This window comes from Salvelinus alpinus, chromosome 9 (assembly GCF_045679555.1).
Source record: "Salvelinus alpinus chromosome 9, SLU_Salpinus.1, whole genome shotgun sequence".
In the NCBI taxonomy this organism is placed as follows: domain Eukaryota; kingdom Metazoa; phylum Chordata; class Actinopteri; order Salmoniformes; family Salmonidae; genus Salvelinus; species Salvelinus alpinus.
In genome coordinates, this window is record NC_092094.1 from 83,985,158 (window position 1) to 84,005,291 (window position 20,134).

At 43.0% G+C, this 20,134-nt stretch overlaps 1 protein-coding gene across 3 annotated transcripts in view; it reads right to left on the bottom strand.

Annotated features, from left to right (window-relative positions):
• The window catches only part of LOC139530810 (latent-transforming growth factor beta-binding protein 2-like), a 155,883-nt gene extending 136,032 nt beyond the window's left edge, over positions 1-19,851 (bottom strand). For all 3 annotated transcript variants that reach the window (XM_071327518.1, XM_071327519.1, XM_071327517.1), the window contains exons 1-2: positions 18,850-19,851; positions 11,447-11,520 (exon numbers count right to left, since the gene is read on the bottom strand). In XM_071327518.1, the coding sequence (XP_071183619.1) occupies positions 11,447-11,520; positions 18,850-19,313 (538 nt within the window). In that variant the 5' untranslated portion in view covers positions 19,314-19,851. The remainder of the gene's footprint in view (positions 1-11,446; positions 11,521-18,849) is intronic.
• Positions 19,852-20,134: the final 283 nt, after the last annotated feature.

A 20,134-nucleotide genomic window follows, 5' to 3' on the forward strand; every position in this document is an offset into this window, starting at 1 on the left:
AGACATTTTCAATAGTACTGTATATTGGCTCATAATGTCCTTCAAGCCTGATATTTAACTCTTCCATACAGCTAATGCATTTAGCAGTGTATGCTCTTCAAACAATTGAATGGAACATAAAAATATTTTCTCCCAATGAAAATGACAGGTGACTTGGCTGACAAGCAGATTTGGTATGAATAAGGATGAGCAACTGGCCCACAGCCATGGAGGCAATGGAACACTGTCAGATTCAATGATAGGCTTGAATATACAGTGGTTGAATGCAAAGACAGTCTTCACACTAAATCATGAACAGTGTTTGGGCTGTAGCAATGCATGCCCAATGCATCTGGAACAAAATAAAATAAATATTCAAAAAAGCACCAGTACCACAAGCCAAAATAATTTCCCAAAATGCTCACACATGTATTTCCTTGATGCTTTACTTTACCAGCTGGTGGAAACGTGTTTATGTGAGAGGAAAGCATATTACAGGTGGACTCTGTTTTACAACAAGGTATAGTCAACCTGAACTCACTCCCCTTGAGTTGACAGGGCCCCAAATGAGAGCTTCAGTAGGATGGTACATAGGCCCATGTTATCAGAGGTGTCATACTGTATACCCTGAAAAATCTGAGGGGGCAAAAAGTATGCGAGGATGGCTGGGGGGTGGAAATCAAGAGCCATAATCATTATGCTTAATTCTATGTCTTTTTCTTCATATATAAGCATACCTCTTGAGCTGTCTGTACCCTCCTGACTGGTGTTTCTCTATTTAAAGAAACAAAATATGCTTCTCTGCGTCTCTGCCAAAATCTGGATAAAATATTGAAAGGAATGTGAGTCTTATTCAGTATATTTAGTTATTGCTTGCTTTTCTAAAGTCTCCCAACCTTACCAGCAGGCATGGTTAGACAAGCTAGCTACTCCAACTTGATTGATAACCTGCAATGGCTTCTTAGCTTGGTAGCTAGATATGAGGTTTGGTGATTGGGAACCTATCTGGGCTAGCTAAAGCCAACTTCATAAAAATGCTAAGTGGCTAGTCATGTTCATTATTATTTTTTAAACAGAATCTGAGGGGGCATGTGCCCCTGTGCCCCCTATGGGCATGACACCTCTGTAGGTTATGTTATGTAGGATGAGGTAACTACAAAGTACGTAATTCTGATTTTGGGCAGCACAGCTTGAAACAAAACATACATCATTCCTAACGGTGTCTCCAAATCTGTCCGCACTGGAAGACTTTACTCTATCCCTAACAGCCGTGAGGATATGATGGAATTAAAGAAACATTCTACATGCAGGACATTTTTGTTTGGAAAAGGAGAGAAATAGCGAGGAAGGAGGGAATGAAAGAGAGAGAGGCAGACTTTCTGCATGAAGAGTTATTTTAGGTTTGGATGGGGCCCTGAGCAGCACAGCAGGCCAAAGAAAGCTGGAAGGAAATCAAAAGGAAACTCCTTTCTACCGCATTTCACTCTGTCAATCACTGGCTGTTTAAAAGGTTGAACACAACTTTATTTCTCTTCAACAATGATGCACCTTTCATCTGCCCTCTCAAAGACAGCTAAGGATTTAAACCAAGAGCCATTATTTCATGGATGATTATACTTATTGCATGTTCAAATACATTCCATGTACCATTTGGTCTTCACTACAATATGTGCAGCAAGTATGAATTCAACTGCAGAAGACATCGATAAGTCTTTGTGCCATGGCACTGAGTAAACTCACTGTGTTGGGGTGAGATGGTCAGCGAGACACAGTATGCACTGTGGGGAGTCTCCCCTCCTGTGAGAGGCATTCTGCATTCAGTCCTAAATTCAGTTTGTGTTCAGCAGACCATGTCATTAATCCAATTAACAAAGAGACCATGTCAGGAGGAGAAGCCATCGCAACCCTAATGACACTGATGCATAGTGACCCGGGAGGTATGAATGCAAAGGGCTAGCCCTCTCTCTATGGCCGGTGGAAGTCCGTCTTATGATCATGACGTGCCAAACTCAGTGTGTAAACACCTGTTGGTCAGGATTTAAATGGCAACTTTGATATGTGAGGATTAAACCTTCTAACCAACCAAAAATAAACACTACTAACAGCAGATCTGAATGGTCAGTTGACTCAGATCAACTTTGTGTGATACTGTAGCCCAGATAATGTTCACTGCGAGATGCCTGCTGTGAATCTTACTTTGAATATCACAGTCCATAGATTAGAGTGAGATATCTAAGTGAAGCACCAGTAGAACAAGAGAGAGACTATTTTCATCTATAAAATACTGGAGTCCAATTCTGGTACAGTAGCGACAGTCAATAAGTAAAGTAAAAGTGCTTCCACCTAATAAGGTGACCTTTTACTTCCTCATTTGATTCAGTTTGGCCTGCTGGAGGTTTTGCTATTTTGGAAACATGTTTCTGTGGCTATTTACGATACAAATCAGAGGAATTCCAGTAATTCAATGTTCAGTTTCCCTTTTTTTGGCAATAATTGGTCATCAAGGTGGACTGCATTCCCACTACTTATCATTCCTGGCTCATTTCATGAATGACTGGTTTGCTGGTGAAGTGTTCATTCATTCTTTGGTTTAAAACAGGGTATTGTGATTGTGAATGAATATTGGCCAATATTCAGAAAGTATTCAGACCCCTTGACTTATTCCACATTTTGTTGTGTTACAGTCTGAATTCAAAATTGATTAAATATATATTTTTGTTCTCACCCATCTACACACAATACCCCAGAATGACAAAGTGAAAACATGTTAAGAATCTTTTGTAAATTTATTGAAAATGAAATACAGAAATCCAAATTACATAAGTATTCACACCCCTGAGTAAATACTTTGTAGAAGCACTTTTTGCAGTGATTACAGCTTTGAGTCATCTTTGGTATATCTGTATCAGCTTTGCACATCTGGATTTGGGGATTTTCTCCAATTCTTAATTTAGATGGAAAGCGGCGGGAAACAACAATCTTCAAGTCTTTCCACAGATTTTCAATGGGATTCAAGTCTGGGCTTTAACTGGGCCACTCAAGGACTTTCACATTCTTGTTCTGAAGCCATTCCAGAATTGCTTTAGCTGTATGCTTGGGGTCATTGTACTGTTGGAACGTAAAGTCTTTGCCCCAGTCTAAGGTCGTTTGCGGGAGGTTCTCATCAAGCATTTGCCTGTATTTGGCTCCATTCATTGTCCCCTCTATTCTTACCAGTCACCCAGTCCCTGCCGCTGAAAAGCATCCCCATAGCATGATGCTGCCACCACCATTCTTCATGGTAGGAATAATGTTAGAGCTGTGCCTGGTTTCCTCCAGACATATTTCTTCAATTTCCCAATGATGGAGAACACTGTGCTTTGGAAACTTTCAACACTCTAGAAATTGTTTTATACACTTCCCCAGATATATGCTTCATCACAATCTACAGACAGTTCCTTGGACTTCATGGTATAGTTTCTGCTCTAACTTGCACTGTCAACTGTAGGACCTTATAGACAGGTGTTTCATTCTAAATCATGTCCAAACAATTGAATTGGCTACAGCTTGACTCCAATTTAATTTATTAAACGTAACCTTTATTTAACTAGGCAAGTCAGTTGAGAACAAATTCTTATTTATAATGACTGCCTACTCCGGCCAAACCCGGACGAAGCTGGGCCAATTGTGCGCCGCCCTATGGGACTCCCAATCACGGCCGGATGTGATACAGCCTGGATCCGAACCAGGGACTGTAGTGGTGCCTCTTGCACTGAGATGCAGTGCCTTAGACCACTGCACCAATCAAGTTGTAGTGACATCTCAAGGATGATCGAAGTAAATTGGAAGCACCTGAGCTCAATTTGGAGTGTCATAGCAAATGGGTGTGAATACTTACAGAATCAGTCAAAAGTTTGGACAAACCTACTAAAGGTTTTTTCTTTATTTTTACTATTTTCTACAATGTAGAATAATAGTGAAGACATCAACAATATTAAATAACACGTGGAATCATGTAGTAACCAAAAAAGTGAAAACAAATCTAAATATATTTTATATTTGAGATTCTTCAAAATAGCCACCCTTGGCCTTGATGACAGCTTTGCACACTCTTGGCATTCTCTCAACCAGCCTAATGAGGAATGCTTTTCCAACAGTCTTGAAGAAGTTCCCACATATGCTGAGCACTTGTTGGCTGCTTTTCCTTCACTCTGCGGTCCAACTCATCCCAAGCCATCTCAATTGGGTTGAGGTCAGGTGATTGTGGAGGCCAGGTCATCTGATGCAGCACTCCATCACTCTCCTTGGTCAAATAGCCCTTACACAGCCTGGAGGTGTGTTTGGGGTCATTGTCCTGTTGAAAAACAAATGAGAGTCCCACTAACCGCAAACCAGATGGGATGGCGTATCGCTGCAGAATGCTGTGGTAGCCATGCTGGTTAAGTGACAGTGTTACCAGCAAAAGCACCCCCCACACCATCACACCTCCTCCTCCATGCTTCACGGTGAGAACCACACATGCGGAGATGATCCTTTCACCTACTTCGCGTCTCACAAAGACACGGTGGTTGGAACCCAAAATCTCAAATTTGGACTCATCAGACCAAAGGACAGATTTCCACTGGTCTAATGTCCATTGCTCGTGTTTCTTGCCCCAAGCAAGTCTCTTCTTCTTATTGGTGTCCTTTAGTAGTGGTTTCTTTGCACTAATTCAATCATGAAGGCCTGATTCATACAGTCTCCTCTGAACAGTTGATGTTGAGATATGTCTGTTACTTGAACTCTTTGAAACATTTATTTGGGCTGCAATCTGAGATGCAGTTAACTCTAATGAACTTATCCTCTGCAGCAGAGGTAACTCTGGGCCGTCTTTTCCTGTGGCGGTCCTCATAAGAGCCAGTTTCATCATAGCGCTTTATGGTTTTTGCGACTGCACTTGTTCTTCAAATGATGGACTGTTGTTTCTCTTTGCTTATTTGAGCTGTTCTTGCCATAATATGGACTTGGTCTTTTACCAAATAGGGCTATCTTCTGTATACCACCCCTACCTTGTCACAACACAACTGATTGGCTCAAACGCATTAAGAAGGAAAGAATTACACAAATTAACAAGGCACACATGTTATTTGAAATGTATTCCAGGTTACTAATTCATGAAGCTGGTTGAGAGAATGCCAAAAGTGTACAAAGCTGTCATCAAGGCAAAGGGTGGCTACTTTGAAGAATCTCAAATATAAAATATATTTTGATTTGTTTAACACTTTTTTGGTTACTGCATGATTCCATATGTGTTATTTCATAGTTTTGATGTCTTCACTATTATTCTATAACCTGACATGAGTAGGTGTGTCCAAACATTTGACTGGTACTGTATGTAAATTAGATTTCTGTATTTAATTTTCATAACATGTTTTCACTTTGTCATTATGGGATAGTATGTGTAGAAAGGTGTGAAAAATATTTTTGAATTCAGGCTGTAACACAACAACATGTGGAATAAGTAAAGGGGTATGAATACTTTTGAAGACACCGTACATGTATAAGTTCATTTAATTATAATTTCTAAACCTGGTTCTGGCAAAAGGAGGAATCCGCAGGTCTTTTTTATCATGGAATAAATTTGTGGAGGAGTGTGGGGGGCTTTACAGTAAAACACATTGGAAGATGAAAAGTACATTTAGAAGTGTGTGTGTGTCTTGACAGCAGCAGGTTGTGCAGACATGTCCACATGCAGCCTAGCCTGCCTGCCTGTCTGTCTGTCTGTCTTATCAGCCCGGCTGGGGTACATCTGGCCTTCCGGTTGCTCTTGATCTCTGGAACTGAGGCTTTTTTGGTCAACAGATGTGAATCTGGCAAATTTACTAAAGAGATGACCCCCAAACCAGATGCACCCTTTTGGATCCGTGGGGCATAGTTATGCTAAATGCTGCTTGTAAATAAATATGAAGGTAAACTGGGAATCTTCTATAGCCATTGGCCACAGTTACACCTGGCTTCACTTTATGGCTTTGGCCAACCTAAGCAGAAATAACCACAGAACTATGTGTCTTATGACAACCATCAATAAAACCAGTGGTTGGATCAGACAACACTGACAAACACGGACTTAAAAGCCTGATCAGAATTTATATACATAACAATAACATAAGACATTTTCTCAACATTGAACAATGTATTATTTTTAATGATGATACTTCAAAGAACATTTACTAAGGTGACTTTCAAGCAAAAATAATTACAAATTATTGCTCAGTATTCTATTACATAACAGCAAACTCTTTTAGACGGATGTTACTTACTAAACAACACAAAACAGAAAAAACAACTGTGTTTACCATCCATCTTCTACAACAACAAGGCAGAATCTGAGCCAAGAGCAAACCTTAGGCCAAACCCACAACAGGACACCCAGATAGCACATAACGTTCTGAGAACCAAATGTTTCTCAGAGCTTGGTGAGACCATAGTTGTCCTATGGTTATTTTGTATACAACCTTCCCACAACTTTCTGTGAATGGTGCAGGATAGTTACTTGGCTTTGGAACATTCTCAGCACATTTAAGAAACATCCTCATTTAAGGAACTTAGTAAAAAAACTTAATTTTCTTAGTTTTTCATTCATTTAACAGAACATTTCCTAAAAGTTCAAACATGGTTACATATAATTGAACCCAATAATTGAACCCAATCTAACATCTCTGGAGAGACCTGAAAAAGCTGTGCAGTGACGCTCCCCATCCAACCTGACAGAGCTTGAGAGGATCTGCAGAGAAGAATGGGGGAAACTCCCCAAATATAGGTGTGCCACGCTTGTAGCGTCATACCCAAGAAGATTTGAGGCTGTAATCGCTACCAAAGGACTGATTAAAGGGTCTGGATACCTATGTAAATGTGATATTTCATTTATTATTTACTTAGCAAAAATGTCTAAACCTATTTTTGCTTTGTCATTATGGAGTATTGTGTGCAGATTGATGAGGGGGAAAAAACAATTTAATCCATTTTAGAATAAGACTGTAATTAACAAAATGTGGAAAAAGTCAAGGGGTCTGAATACTTTCCGAGTGCACTGTACATTGCATTCTCAGCATCAACAAAACAAGATAAAGGATAGAGAACGTTAAGTGTTTTCAGGTATGTTGGCCGCGCCCACTAATTGGCCACACGTGATCTTAATGAGTGCTTGTTTCCTTTGAAATGGGGTCTGTTTGAATAGACTTAAATGAACAGCTTTGTATGCGTAAAAAACATGGCATGCTATCTCCATCCAATTCCATGGGTAGAGAAAAGAAGATTATGTTTAAATCTCACTGATGCCATGTCACAATAAAAAAGAAATGTGTTTGCATGATTAATGCCTAAGGAAATTAATTTACATGTGTCCTATCTGTGCTTGGAGTTCAAAAAAGTTTACCCAAAATGAGATTGAAGTGTTATTAAAAGTCTTATTGTAACATTTAGTGAAAGTTTTAAGTAAGTTATTATAAAACCTCCAAATAGCCTATAATATCCGTTCTCAGAGCGTTAATAAATACTCCCAGGACAACATTCAAGAAACCAGAGTAAAACGTTCTCAAAACCTCCCTGCAAACTAAAAATGAATGTTCCCAGTACAGGCAAAATTTTCATTTTCATTCTGAGAACACTTGAAAAAGTTGAACTTATGGCTTCGTTCCCAGAACCAATGGGAAACCAAAAATGTACTTTCCCACAACTTCCAAGGAACCAAATATGCTAGCTGGGCAAGAACTCTGAAAACCTCTTAAAACCATATCTTGATTCCATACCAGACCAGACACACAAAGACCCAGACATTTCTATAAACATAGCATTTACAAATCCTTGTAGGCATTCTCACTGGACAACTGTCAAACCAATTCCTGCCATATATTTGCTGTGACATCAACCTGATTCAACAAGGACGTGTTGTTGAGAAACCATAACTCAAGACACCAAATCCGCTCTCCCGGTTGAAACTTACGACCGACAGTTTTAATATTAGACATTACTTCAATTCCGTCACATATAATTTCCTAGATGTGGCTCAGTGAGGATATGTTTTTACATATTGCCCAGTTGACAGGTTTGTTCCTTTTCTTTCCCCCACTGTGAACATGTTTTTTCATGCGGCCGCCCCCCACTAGTTATACCCAGTTAGGGTCTGCAGTAACACACTCAGAGAATGTGATAGTCTGAGTTAGTTGGGGGTTTCCACCACCACGGTGGAGGTCTCCATAAGGGAGCTCCCAGGGCAGGCTGGCTGGGGGGCTTGTTTTGGCACCAGGCCAGGGCCCGGCCTGGGGTCGTGATGTGGAGTTCACTACACAGCTGATGGTTCCCTACCCTCCAGCCACACCTGGGTGAGGGCCAAACTCCTAACAGAGACCAGATGGTGGTGGGATGGAGACCTTGCCTTCTTAGATGGTCTACTGTGTTTAACATGACTGGTTTAGAAGGGACATGTTACTTTCTGGCAGGTGAAAAATATTTACCCATCTGATTTGGGTAACTCCTGCTTCATCCTAAGTAATTTACACCTCTGTAAGTGTGCCTTTAGCTGGGACTTGAAAAAAAGGAGGCAGAACCAGCGGTAGTAATTAGGAGGCTGGCTAATGAGCTAATGAGGAGGTGACTTTATGTACTGATGGGCAAACAACTACAGCTTTTGTATCGTGCGACACTTTGTCAGTGTGTGTTTGTGTGCTGCTGTCTAGTTGCTGTGGGAACTGTTTTAGCCCAGAAATGCAGGTTGTGAGTGTGGGTTTCACATTCTGTGCTTGTAAAGCGTAAAGATAACTCTTTCTAGAACAGCATCTCCTATAACCTGTTATTTCAGTCTGCAACATGATGACAGGCAAAAATAAAAGGAGAAACATTCTCAAAATGTTTTGATAGGCTGTAGGAAAGTTTTGATAATATTTGTAACCAGGAGCTGCCGAGCTAACACTTAAAGTCATGTTCTCAAATTGTTCCAAGAACGTTAAGAAGTAAAGTTCTTCTGTGTGAATTTCAGTACTTCAGTATAACGTTTCCTACAGGTTTCATCATAGTTTTATTTAAAGTAATGTTCTCAAATTGTTCTGAGAACGTTATAAAAACTTTCCATAAAAACCACAAAAAAAGTTTAGTAACATTCAGAGAACATTTTAAGAATTTACTTAAAAACATACATTATGATCTCAGAACATTAAGAAAACTTTCCATAAAAAGCACAAGAAAACTTTAGTAACGTTCAGAGAATGTTCTAAGAATGTTATTAAAAACATATATTTTGTTCTCAGCATCAACAAAACTCTATATCCTCTATCTTGTGTGTTCAGGGTCATGTTCAGTTGTCAAACATTCCTGAACGTTGCAGATAGAAATGCAATGAATAGAGCCGATGTGATTCCTTATTCTACATATCAGAGAGGTATTTTTGATCTACATACACTATTTCTATCTGAATGTTCCAAAACGTTCAACCCTGCTGAATGCGCCCAAGGTGTGTTGGCCACGCCCACTAATTGGCCACACCTGATCTTAACCCTTTACAGTCTACGCCCTGTCTAAGCCGGGGGAGGGGGGTTCTACTAAGCTATGACTGACTTTTTTTAAGAAGGTCATACCAAGGATCATTTAGCTATTTGATTTTGAATTTTAATACCACTTGAAGTATAAAAAAATATATACATAAAATGTATGACAATTTTAATTTGGCCTTACTGCTATTAGCCCATACAAACGCATTGAATAACAGATTCACTACATGGAACAACAGGTAGTCCCCCTCAAAAAATCTAAAGGAAGTTTGTTTTGAAGTGTCTGTCCTATATCTGAGAGATATAAAAAAGTTCAGTTTATAAACTTGGCAAAAAAAGAAGCGTCCTCTCACTGTCAACTGCATTTATTTTCAGCAAACTTAGCATGTGTAAATATTTGTATGAACATAAGATTCAACAACTGAGACATAAACTGAACAAGTTCCACAGACATGTGACTAACAGAAATGGAATAATGTGTCCCTGAACAAGGGGGGGAGGGGGTCAAAATCAAAAGTAACAGTATCTGGTGTGGCCACCAGCTGCATTAAGTACTGCAGTGCATCTCCTCCTCATGGACTGCACCAGATTTGCCAGTTCTTGCTGTGAGATGTTACCCCACTCTTCCACCAAGGCACCTGCAAGTTCCCGGACATTTCTGGGGGGAATGGCCCAAGCCCTCACCCTCTGATCCAACAGGTCCCAGTGTAACGCTAATTTCTTCGGCGATAAACGCGAATCCGACCATCACCTCTGGTGAGACAAAACCGCGACTAAATGTGTTCACGTGATTAATTCCTAGGGAACTTAATTACCATGTGTCCTATCTGTGCTTGGAGTTTGTTTTTTTAATGTAAAAAAATAAGCTAGTAGTGTTATTAAAAGTCTTATTGAAACGTTCAGTGAAAGTTTTTTCCCAAAAACTCAAAATAACGTATAATTTCCGTTCTCAGTGCATTATTAAAACCTCCCAGGAAAACTTTCAAGGAACCAAAGTAAAACATTATCAGAACCTCCCTTCAACCGATAAATAAACATTCCCAGACAGGCATAATTTTCACTTCTGTTCTCAGTACGTTTAAAAAGCTTTTAGTTTAACCGGTCAGGAAACGTATGGCTTCGTTCCCAGAACCAATGGGAAACCAAAAACGTATGTTCCCAAAACTTTGAAGGAACAAAATGTGCTAGCTGGGTGGTTAGTAGGTCACAATTCTCTCTTAAAAGGAGAGATTGTTTAAGGCTCCTGCCCCCCACTAGAAAACATTCAGAACACTTTACAACCCACAGAACAGTAAAAAGGCAAAAAAAACTTGCCAAATGTCAAGAATGTTACAATGAAAAGCATGGTAACACTTGAAAGCTGTTAAAATTCTGCAAAAATTGCGTTTTAAAAAGTGCCCAATTATTCACTCACCCCCAGTATCTGCCATTGAGTTTTTAATTATATGGCAGTTAAGATATCCAATATTGCTGTGGTCAAATAAAAAAAGTGCAGTTACACCCATTATTAAGGGCTTGTGTCAAACAGAGCGAGCCAAGTGCTAAGCACGGGTAATTTCCATGTTAGAATTTTACATGAAAGAGCATGCTAATCTACATTAATAACATGACCATGGAGGTAATAATGACACACCGGAACACTTCCTATAGGGCAACAAGATGCAGCCGCGGAACGTTTTTTGTCGGAGCGAATGGTCAAATTGACCCACACCTAAGCCCAAAAAGAGATTGTTTAAATTTCGAAAGCAATCATTTCATATCATGATTTCATTGAGACAAGATCACATCTATTTTTTTATTTGTGGGAATATTTGGGAACAGACTTTGGGGGCCCAAAGTGGCCGACCCCTGCTATTGGGTAACACAATATGCTTAAACTATTGAGAAGGACGGTTAAGAGACAGTCATGCCAAAGGATAGAAATTATCATTGATCATTGTTTACCTAAGGCAAAGACGAATACTTACGCTTTATGCAGCGGTTGGTCCCAGAAGCCACAGCCCATCCAGAGCAGCACTGGTGACCTCCACATACATTAGGCCTGCAGAGAAAGAGAGGGAGAGAAATGGGATATGTAATACTGTATGGGGATATGTAATACTCAGCCTCCAGTATCTATGCTGCAATAGTCTATGTGCCAGGGGGCTAGGGTCAGTCTGTCCTATCTGGTGAAATTTTTCTGTTTTATTTGGTGGCCTATGTGAACTTAAGGATGCTCGCTCCAATTCTCCCATCTCTCTCGGAGGACCTGAACCCTAGGACCATGCCTTAGGACTACCTGGCCTGATGACTCCTGGCTGTCTCTAGCCCACCTTGTTGTGCTGCTGCTCCAGTTTCAACTGTTCTGCCTGCGGCTATGGAACCCTGACCTGTTTATCAGATGGACATGCTACCCTCTCTCTCTCTCTCTCTCTCTCTCTCTCTCTCTCTCTCTCTCTCTCTAAGCCAACTGAAATGTACTCCTGAGGTGCTGACCTTTTGCACCCTCAACAACCACTGTGAATATTATCTGACCCTGTTGGTCATTTATGAACGTTTCAATATCTTGAAGAACGATATGGCCTTAATGGTCATGTACTCTTATAATCTTCACCCGGCACAGCCAGAAGAGGACTGGACACCCCTCAGAGTCTGGTTCCTCTCTAGGTTTCTTCCTAGGTTCCTGCCTTTCTAGGGAGTTTTTCCTAGCCACAGTGCTTCTACATCTGCATTGCTTGCTCTTTGGGGTTTTAGGTTGGGTTTCTGTATAAGCACTTTGTGACATCTGCTGATGTAAAAAGGGCTTTATAAATACATTTGATTTGATTTGTACGTAATACTTAAATGGACTGGCATGTAGAAAGTACAGTACCCCACAATTCATAAGAGCAATAATGTTTTGAGTGTTCATGGTCTCAAACCTTAACATTTCTATCTGAGATTTAATTCTGACCCCATTATAGTCTCATATCCCTTAATGTGGTTGGCCTATTGAAGGAGCACCTTAGAGATTCAGAAATAATTGCATTTTATTCAATAACATTTGCAGGCAAAGCATGAAACTCTATCTGTGAGTGTAGAGCCACACACCCCTCTCTCTGTGCTGCATGGAGTCCAGAGGGAAAACAAATAGGCTAGTGGTTATCTGAGCCTGGGAGGGAACAGGAGAAACACATGAAAAGCACCCTTTGCTCACATAAATCTCCAGGAAAATGAAAGATGACAAGTTTCAAACTGTAATAACTAGATTCTTTACATATTTTACTCCGCAAAAACAGCGCTGGCCAATTTTTACAGCGAGATGCATGAAAAGGCACTACACCACAAGAGCAACTCCAGGGCAAATTCAAACCACAAACAAGAGTTCTGGCATAAATTGACTTCCCATCTTCTTTCCACAAGATATTAATGGCAATGAGTTGAGTGAATGTATGTATGGCTTATGCAGATACAGTACGATATCTGTTCTGGGTCAGGAGATGACTAGTAAACTGTTAAAGGGTAAACACAGGATGACAGTAGTACTGTCTGCCTTCTGTCAACACCACCTGGTCAGACAACTGGGGTGTATTCACTAGGAACCAGATCCAAATGGAAGTAAACGGAATGAAATGGGGAGGGACCTACCAGAATTTGTCTAATAGAAACTCTTGTTTCCGCTGCAAAACGGTTAAGACTAACGATTACATCCGTTTTTCTTTTTTTTGTGGTTTGAGAGTTCTTTAGATGGATGGATTACTCTCTATGTAGAAAAACACTGGATGGAGACCAATGACTCTTTTGCAGATTTAGGGCGTGTTCCTATTGTTAGACGTTGCTGATGCCTGACAGATCTTACAATGCCTGGATAGGTATTTTAAGAATCAGTTAACCACATCATATGCTATAGCAATTTGTCAGTCGATGACACAGTCGATGACGTGCCACGCAACCATTGGTTGTTGCGTCGCTTTGCCTTAGCTGTGAAACGCTAAGGCAAACTGACCATATTCACAACCATGCATCAACTCAACTACTTCCTGATCTCTTCTGACAACTAACAAACATCTGACCAATCAGACTAGAGCAAAGTAGTTGCTAGGTAGTTAATCAATTACCTTCACAATTGCAAACAGCTGATTCACCATATTTTAACTACACAACAGTGACTTAGAAAACAATAATATCTCCCATAAATTATGAATATGAACCATACAAAATAGACCCGCAGGTCTTTGGGGATGTTGATGCCTATAGGGATCCTTCCTGATAGCATCATGAAGAGTACAGTAGCATGGTAAAAGTTTTCAAGTTCTACATAACAAAACCATTCATAAAAGCTCTATAAATATCAATGATGTCATATTTGCACTCATAATGACCCATTTTATGCAGCCAGGTTGAGCAATTTTCCGAGCAAGTTGGAGCAGTCATGGGTCTTCCTGACAGACTGAGCTCGAGAGGACATGACAGGTACACCGTATGGAACTCCCTATCCCAGAGGGCTAACCACAAACCAGGGAGTGAGTAAGGAGACAGTGGGAATTCCGAGAGGAAATGTGTCATGCAAGCACACGCTCTCTAACGACAAGCAGATAATTCATTTCAAGCTAATGAAAGAGAAAGAGGTGAAAAATCGTGAAATACACAAGGTATGCCTCTGACGATTTATGGCACCTTTACTGTTACGATCCCTTAAAGGGGCAGGTATTTTCACTCTATAAGGTTTACTGTGAAATTGTGAAAATTATGATAATGCCCTTTTAGTGTTTGAGCTATTTGAAAAGAAACACCTGGAATTGCAGCATATTTTGGTGGGTTGGAGTTTTGGCCTGCCTGGCAACATCACTAGGCAGTATAAGTTAATAGACCAATGACAAAGAAGAGTTTCAAACCTATCTGCCAATAATAACTCGTTTTCAGGTTACATATCCCTCCCATTAGGCTCCTCCAATTAGGTCCCTCACTCAGACCACTCCCAGACAGTCCCATCAAAATTCTTGTTTTGTCACGCCCTGACCATAGAGAGCCTTTTTATTCTCTATTTTGGTTAGGTCGGGGTGTGACTAGGGTGGGTAATCTAGGTTGTTTTATTTCTATGTATGAGTCAGCTCTCCGTACTCGTCCTGAGGAGCGGGCTATCAATCTGGTCAAATCTGTGCCGGCTCCACGCACCAGGTCTCCAGTACGCCTCACCAGTCCGGTACGTCCTGTGCCTGCTCCTCGCACTCGCCCTGAAGTGCGTGTCACCAGTCCGGTGCCACCTGTGCCGGCTCCACGCACCAGGCCTCCAGTGCGCTTTCCCAGTCCGGTACCTCCTGTGCCTGCTCCTCGCACTCGCCCCGAAGTGCGTGTCACCAGTCCGGTGCCACCTGTGCCCGGCTCCACGCACTAGGCCTCCAGTGCACCTGCCCAGTCCGGTACGTCCTGTGCCTGCTCCTCGCACTCGCCCTGAAGTGCGTGTCACCAGTCCGGTGCCACCTGTGCCGGCTCTACGCACTCGCCCTGAAGTGCGTGTCACCAGTCCGGTGCCACCTGTGCCGGCTCCACGCACCAGGCTTCCGGCGACGGTCCCCAGTCCAGAGCTTCCGGCGACGGTTCACAGTCCGGAGCTTCCGGCGACGGTTCACAGTCCGGAGCTTCCGGCGACGGTTCACGGTCCGGAACCTCCAGCGACGGTCCACGGTCCGGAACCTCCAACGACGGCCCACGGTCCGGAATCTCCAGCGACGGTCAACGTTCCGGAACCTCCAGCGAGGGTAAACGGTCCGGAGCTTCCAGGCAAGGCGTCCAGTCCAGCTCCACGGCAGGAGCCTTTCTCTGCGCCGGTGTTCAGTCCAGGCACGGCGTCCAGTCCCGCTCCATGGCAGGAGCCTTCCTCAGCGCCGGTGCCCAGTCCAGGCACGGCGTCCAGTCCCGCTCCAAGGCCGGAGCCTTCCTCTGCGCCGATGTCGAGTCCCAGGCACGGCGTCCAGTCCTGCTCCATGGCCGGAGCCTTCTTCTGCGCCGGTGCCCAGTCCAGGCATGGCGTCCAGTCCCGCTCCAAGGCCGGAGCCTTCCTCTGTGCCGGGGGCCCAGTCCAGGCACGGCGTCCGGTCCCGCTCCATGGCCGGAGCCTTCCTCTGCGCCGATGTCCAGTCCAGGCACGGCGTCCAGTCCCGCTCCAAGGCCGGAGCATTCCTCTGCGCTGGTGCCCAGTCCAGGCACGGCGGCCAACTCAGCTCCATGGCCGGAGCCTTCCTCAGCGCCGGTGCCCAGTCCGGGTGCGGCGTTCAACCCAGCTCCATGGCCGGGGTCCTCCCCTGCGCCGAGGCCCAGTCCGGGCACGGCGTTCTACCCGGCTCTTTGGCCGGACCCGTGGTCTGGGAGGGGGCAAAGTCCCGCACCAGCCAACTCAGCACCATGTCCGGAGCCTTCCTCGGCGCCGGTGCCCAGTCTGGGTGCCGCGTTCAACCCAGCTCCATGGCCGGGACCCTCCTCTGCGCCGAGGCCCAGTCCGGGCACGGCGTTCTACCCGGCTCCATGGCCGGACCCGTGGTCTGGGCGGGGGCAAAGTCCCGCACCAGAGCCACCACCGATGCTGGATTCGCGAGATGAGCGGGTTCTTCGTCCTGCACCAGAGCCGCCACCGACGCTAGATGCCCACCCGGACCATCCCCTATAGAGTCAGGTTTTGCGGCCGGAGTCCGCACCTTTGGGGGAGGGGGTACTGCCACGCCCTGACCATAGAGAGTTTTTTTATTCTCTATTTTGGTTAGGTCGGGGTGTGATTAGGGTGGGTAATCTAGGTTGTTTTATTTCTATGTTGGCCTGGTATGGTTCCCAATCAGAGGCAGCTGTTTAGCGTTGTCTCTGATTGGGGATCATATTTAGGCAGCCATTTCCCCACTGGTTTTTGTGGGATCTTGTTTTTGTGTAGTTGCCTGTGACACTCCATTGCTTCACGTATCGTTTACTATTTTTTCTTGTTTTGTGCGTTTCACGAATAAAAAGATGTGGAAACCATATCACGCTGCGCCTTGGTCCGAATGTTATTTCGACGATCGTGACATGTTTGAGAAATTGCTTTTTGCTAATAAACTATTTTACTTATTTTTGACCATTTTAATTGAAACAATCACAGTAAGGTACTTAATTGTTACACAGAAATGATTTGATATTGAGATAAAAACGGCTGCATTGGCCCTTTAGAGCTTTGGGCCAGTAACCAAAAGGTTGCTGGATCAAATCTCCGAGCTGACATGGTAAAGATCTGTCATTCTGCCCCTGAACAAGGCTGAACCCACTGTTCCACAGTAGGCCGTCGTTGTAAATAAGAATTTGTTCTTAACTGACTTGCCTAGTTAAAAAAATATATGATTTTTTTTTTAAAGATGCGGAAGGCGACATAGGCGGATGCCGTTGATTGAGACGCAGCCCATACAAAAAACAGATATCAATCATAAACAGACTGATTTTCATGGGGATTTGTTTTTATGTTCATTAGATTGGTGCACATGCCCTTATTCAATCAAACTAGTAACTAGGTTCCTGGGTTGGATTATATTTTTATTCACATTGTTTTGTAACATAGGCTTGTTGAGTACATGAATCCAAATTAGCATTCTTAATGCACAAGAAGTAAGGTGTTTCTGGTTACCGTACAAGTTTGATGGAATCTAGCCCATTGTGTTGTGTGGATGTGGGAGCACTACATGAACTGCTTTCTACTGCAACTCAGTTACAGTAATAAAGACATTGGTGCTGAACACCCTGATACACTAGTATCTCTAAATCTCCCTGTGAAAGGCTATGGGAACCATTATATTAGGTTTGCTTTTCTGGAACCAAGTGACAAAGCCTTCCATGACAAGATCTTAAAAGGAGAACGGTGGTTGAAATCAGGGCATTCAGACTATCATCCCAGATCTTCCCCTACTCACCTCCTCCTAACCCTAACTGTCAGACATTACACAGAGTCTGCTAGGCATTCCTCACCTTATTCAGCAGAGTAAGGTTTGTGAGTACACCTTTCATCCCCCAACATGTGTTTCTCCAATTAGAAGGGATCCTCATATTGTTCATAAAGTGTCCCTCAGAAACTGGCCATATGAATAACCTGATAGGGTTGTGTGCCATGCATGTGTACCATGCGTTGTCCTATGGAACAAACAGGGTTGGCTGCATGAGGGTTCATTTACTACAAATAATCAGCTTTTAATGGAAACAACTGATGGTTCTGTTTTGAGTCAAAATAAAGAGAAAGAACTCCAGGTATTTGCAGCACTGAGAAAAAGCCTCCAGGAGAACAGGTGTTTCTAATCACTAAGTGAATTTGCAAATGTGGGCCAGGGCTTTTGTAGAACCACTTCATGGCCATGGGCATCATGTGTATTCACAAAACTAGAACACACACACACATACCTAGGAGTAGTCTGAGGACATGGTAACTGTACTGCTTTCAACGTTTTCTTAATGTAACGGATGTGAAATGGCTAGCTAGTTAGCTGTGGTGCGCGCTAATAGCGTTTCAATCGGTTACGTCACTCGCTTTGAGACCTTGAAGTAGTGGTTCCCCTTGCTCTGCAAGGGCCGTGGCCTTTGTGGAGCGATGGGTAACGACGCTTCGTGGGTGACTGTTGTTGATGTGTGCAGAGGGTCCCTGGTTCGCGCCTGTGTCGGGGCGAGGGGACGGTCTAAAGTTAAACTGTTACATTAAGATGAAATGATAGCTCTGGTAGTGCTCTTTCAATAAACTGCTCTGCATAAACTGTTGACAAAAATGTGGATTAACACTTGTCGTTAATGAACAACTTCCTGGTCCAGAGAAACATGTTGTGTTCACTGTTCTGATATGAATAAAGGGTTTAACCTCTACCAATATAGTTCAAGTCCTACCATGACCCCACATGACAAATTATCATTCCATTCAGAGAAATGTCACTGAGGAATTCAGTGTCAGACTGAATAGAGGAGAGGTCCGACTTTCACTTCAGACACACTGGAGCCATGGGATGGAATTCTTTCATTCATTCATTAGACATTATAGCAATATAGCCAATGTTTTCCAGCCTGTGTGAGATATAGGGGAAAATAAGAGCAACAAAACATCTGTAGCAGATAGAGGGCACACAACTGCATAGGCTACTGATGAAAGTCATTCCCCCTATAATACAATCATTATTGTGTAGCAGACAAATAGCAAGTGTATCAACTAAGCAAATGTTTCACAGTAGTAGGTTAGTGTTCATTCATGACACGACACAACACAAAATATGATAATAAATAATGTAACCTCACTTACAACCCCGGGAGGAGAAACAGCAGGATTTATGTAAAAAATAAAAACACATGTTTAATTTGTAGACAAACTCAAATGTACTCCTGCAGGCATTACATATTTTTTCAACTGAAAACAAGCGCTGTGTCTTACCCTGCAAGGCGCCTGGTATGCGTTGAGCTGGGTTTGTTGCTCTGTCTGGAACTGATTCGGGGTCTTTGCTGTGATGAGTGATGGGTGCCGAGCTGTGTCGCGGCCCTACGCGCAGCATCTCGTGGGACGGTGGCATCATCCGCCCGGGGGGAAGCTTCCGTACTGGGAGCTGGAACTGGTTTAATTGCCGTCGCGTGCCTGTTATCTCGTTGAGATGATGAGCTCACCGGAGCCCGCCGACCGGAGTGCGAGACATTATGAGAGAAACTGAGCGAGCTTTCTCTGGATGGTATGGCGGGGACAGCGTCCTTAGCTCCCACTGCGGAGTGACCTTGGCTCCTCGCTAGCTCCCGGAGCTGCTCCCACATCTCCTGTCTACCACCTGTTGAGTCCTTCTGGCAGTCACACATTCGTACTAGTGCAATGGTTAGAACCACTAAAACTGCAATCCATAAACGGTCCATATTTGTGTCAAAAATGTAATTGCTGCTGCGTGTAGGCTGGTCACTCAAGATTCAGTTGTGTCGATAGCCACAAGCAATATCGAGTGGTTGAATGGAGGCGAACAGAAAGTTTCAGCAATACTGTAACTTTTCCCAAGCATGCAAAATGCTTTGATGTCTCTTCATAATGTCCAGGTAAGCATTACGCAGGATGGATTCAATATCTTAAACCAATTCACAGCTTTCGCATATTCTCCTAAAATTGAAAATGTAAAGCTTACCTATAGGTTACTTACAATAACAGGTTTATGTCAGATACGTTTTAATCCATTTGTGAGTTCATGTTAAGAGCGCGCGCAGGCAGCAATGGGATTTTGTCTGAAGCCGCAGTCCTACTCGAAGTGAAAGTTCTAGAGTATGAATGGTGCTCCGATGGATATGACCACCTCCTTGGATCTGAAGTCACCGGGAATTTTTGGAGGCTTTTCATGCGTTTTACAAGTAGAAAACTCCCCCTTAGTGGTCTTATTGATGCCTACGCTCAGCCCCCCCAAACCAAGCCGCCAAGCTACAGTACGAGATAATACACAAACTAACCCTGCGCTCCTCTTTTCTGCGGTTGCATAAACGCACATGTAGCGCACAATGTGGTTACTGCAGGATAGTATTCAAAATGCAAATCAAGGAAATGTTAGATTCAGTATGCTAGGTTAGGTCAACTTGTCATATAATATAACACATTGATAAACGTGATTGAGTAATTAGTAGGCTCGTAATTAAACATTGACATAACAATATGATATTTGTGTCACACAACATGGGGGATATGGGAAGTGCACACA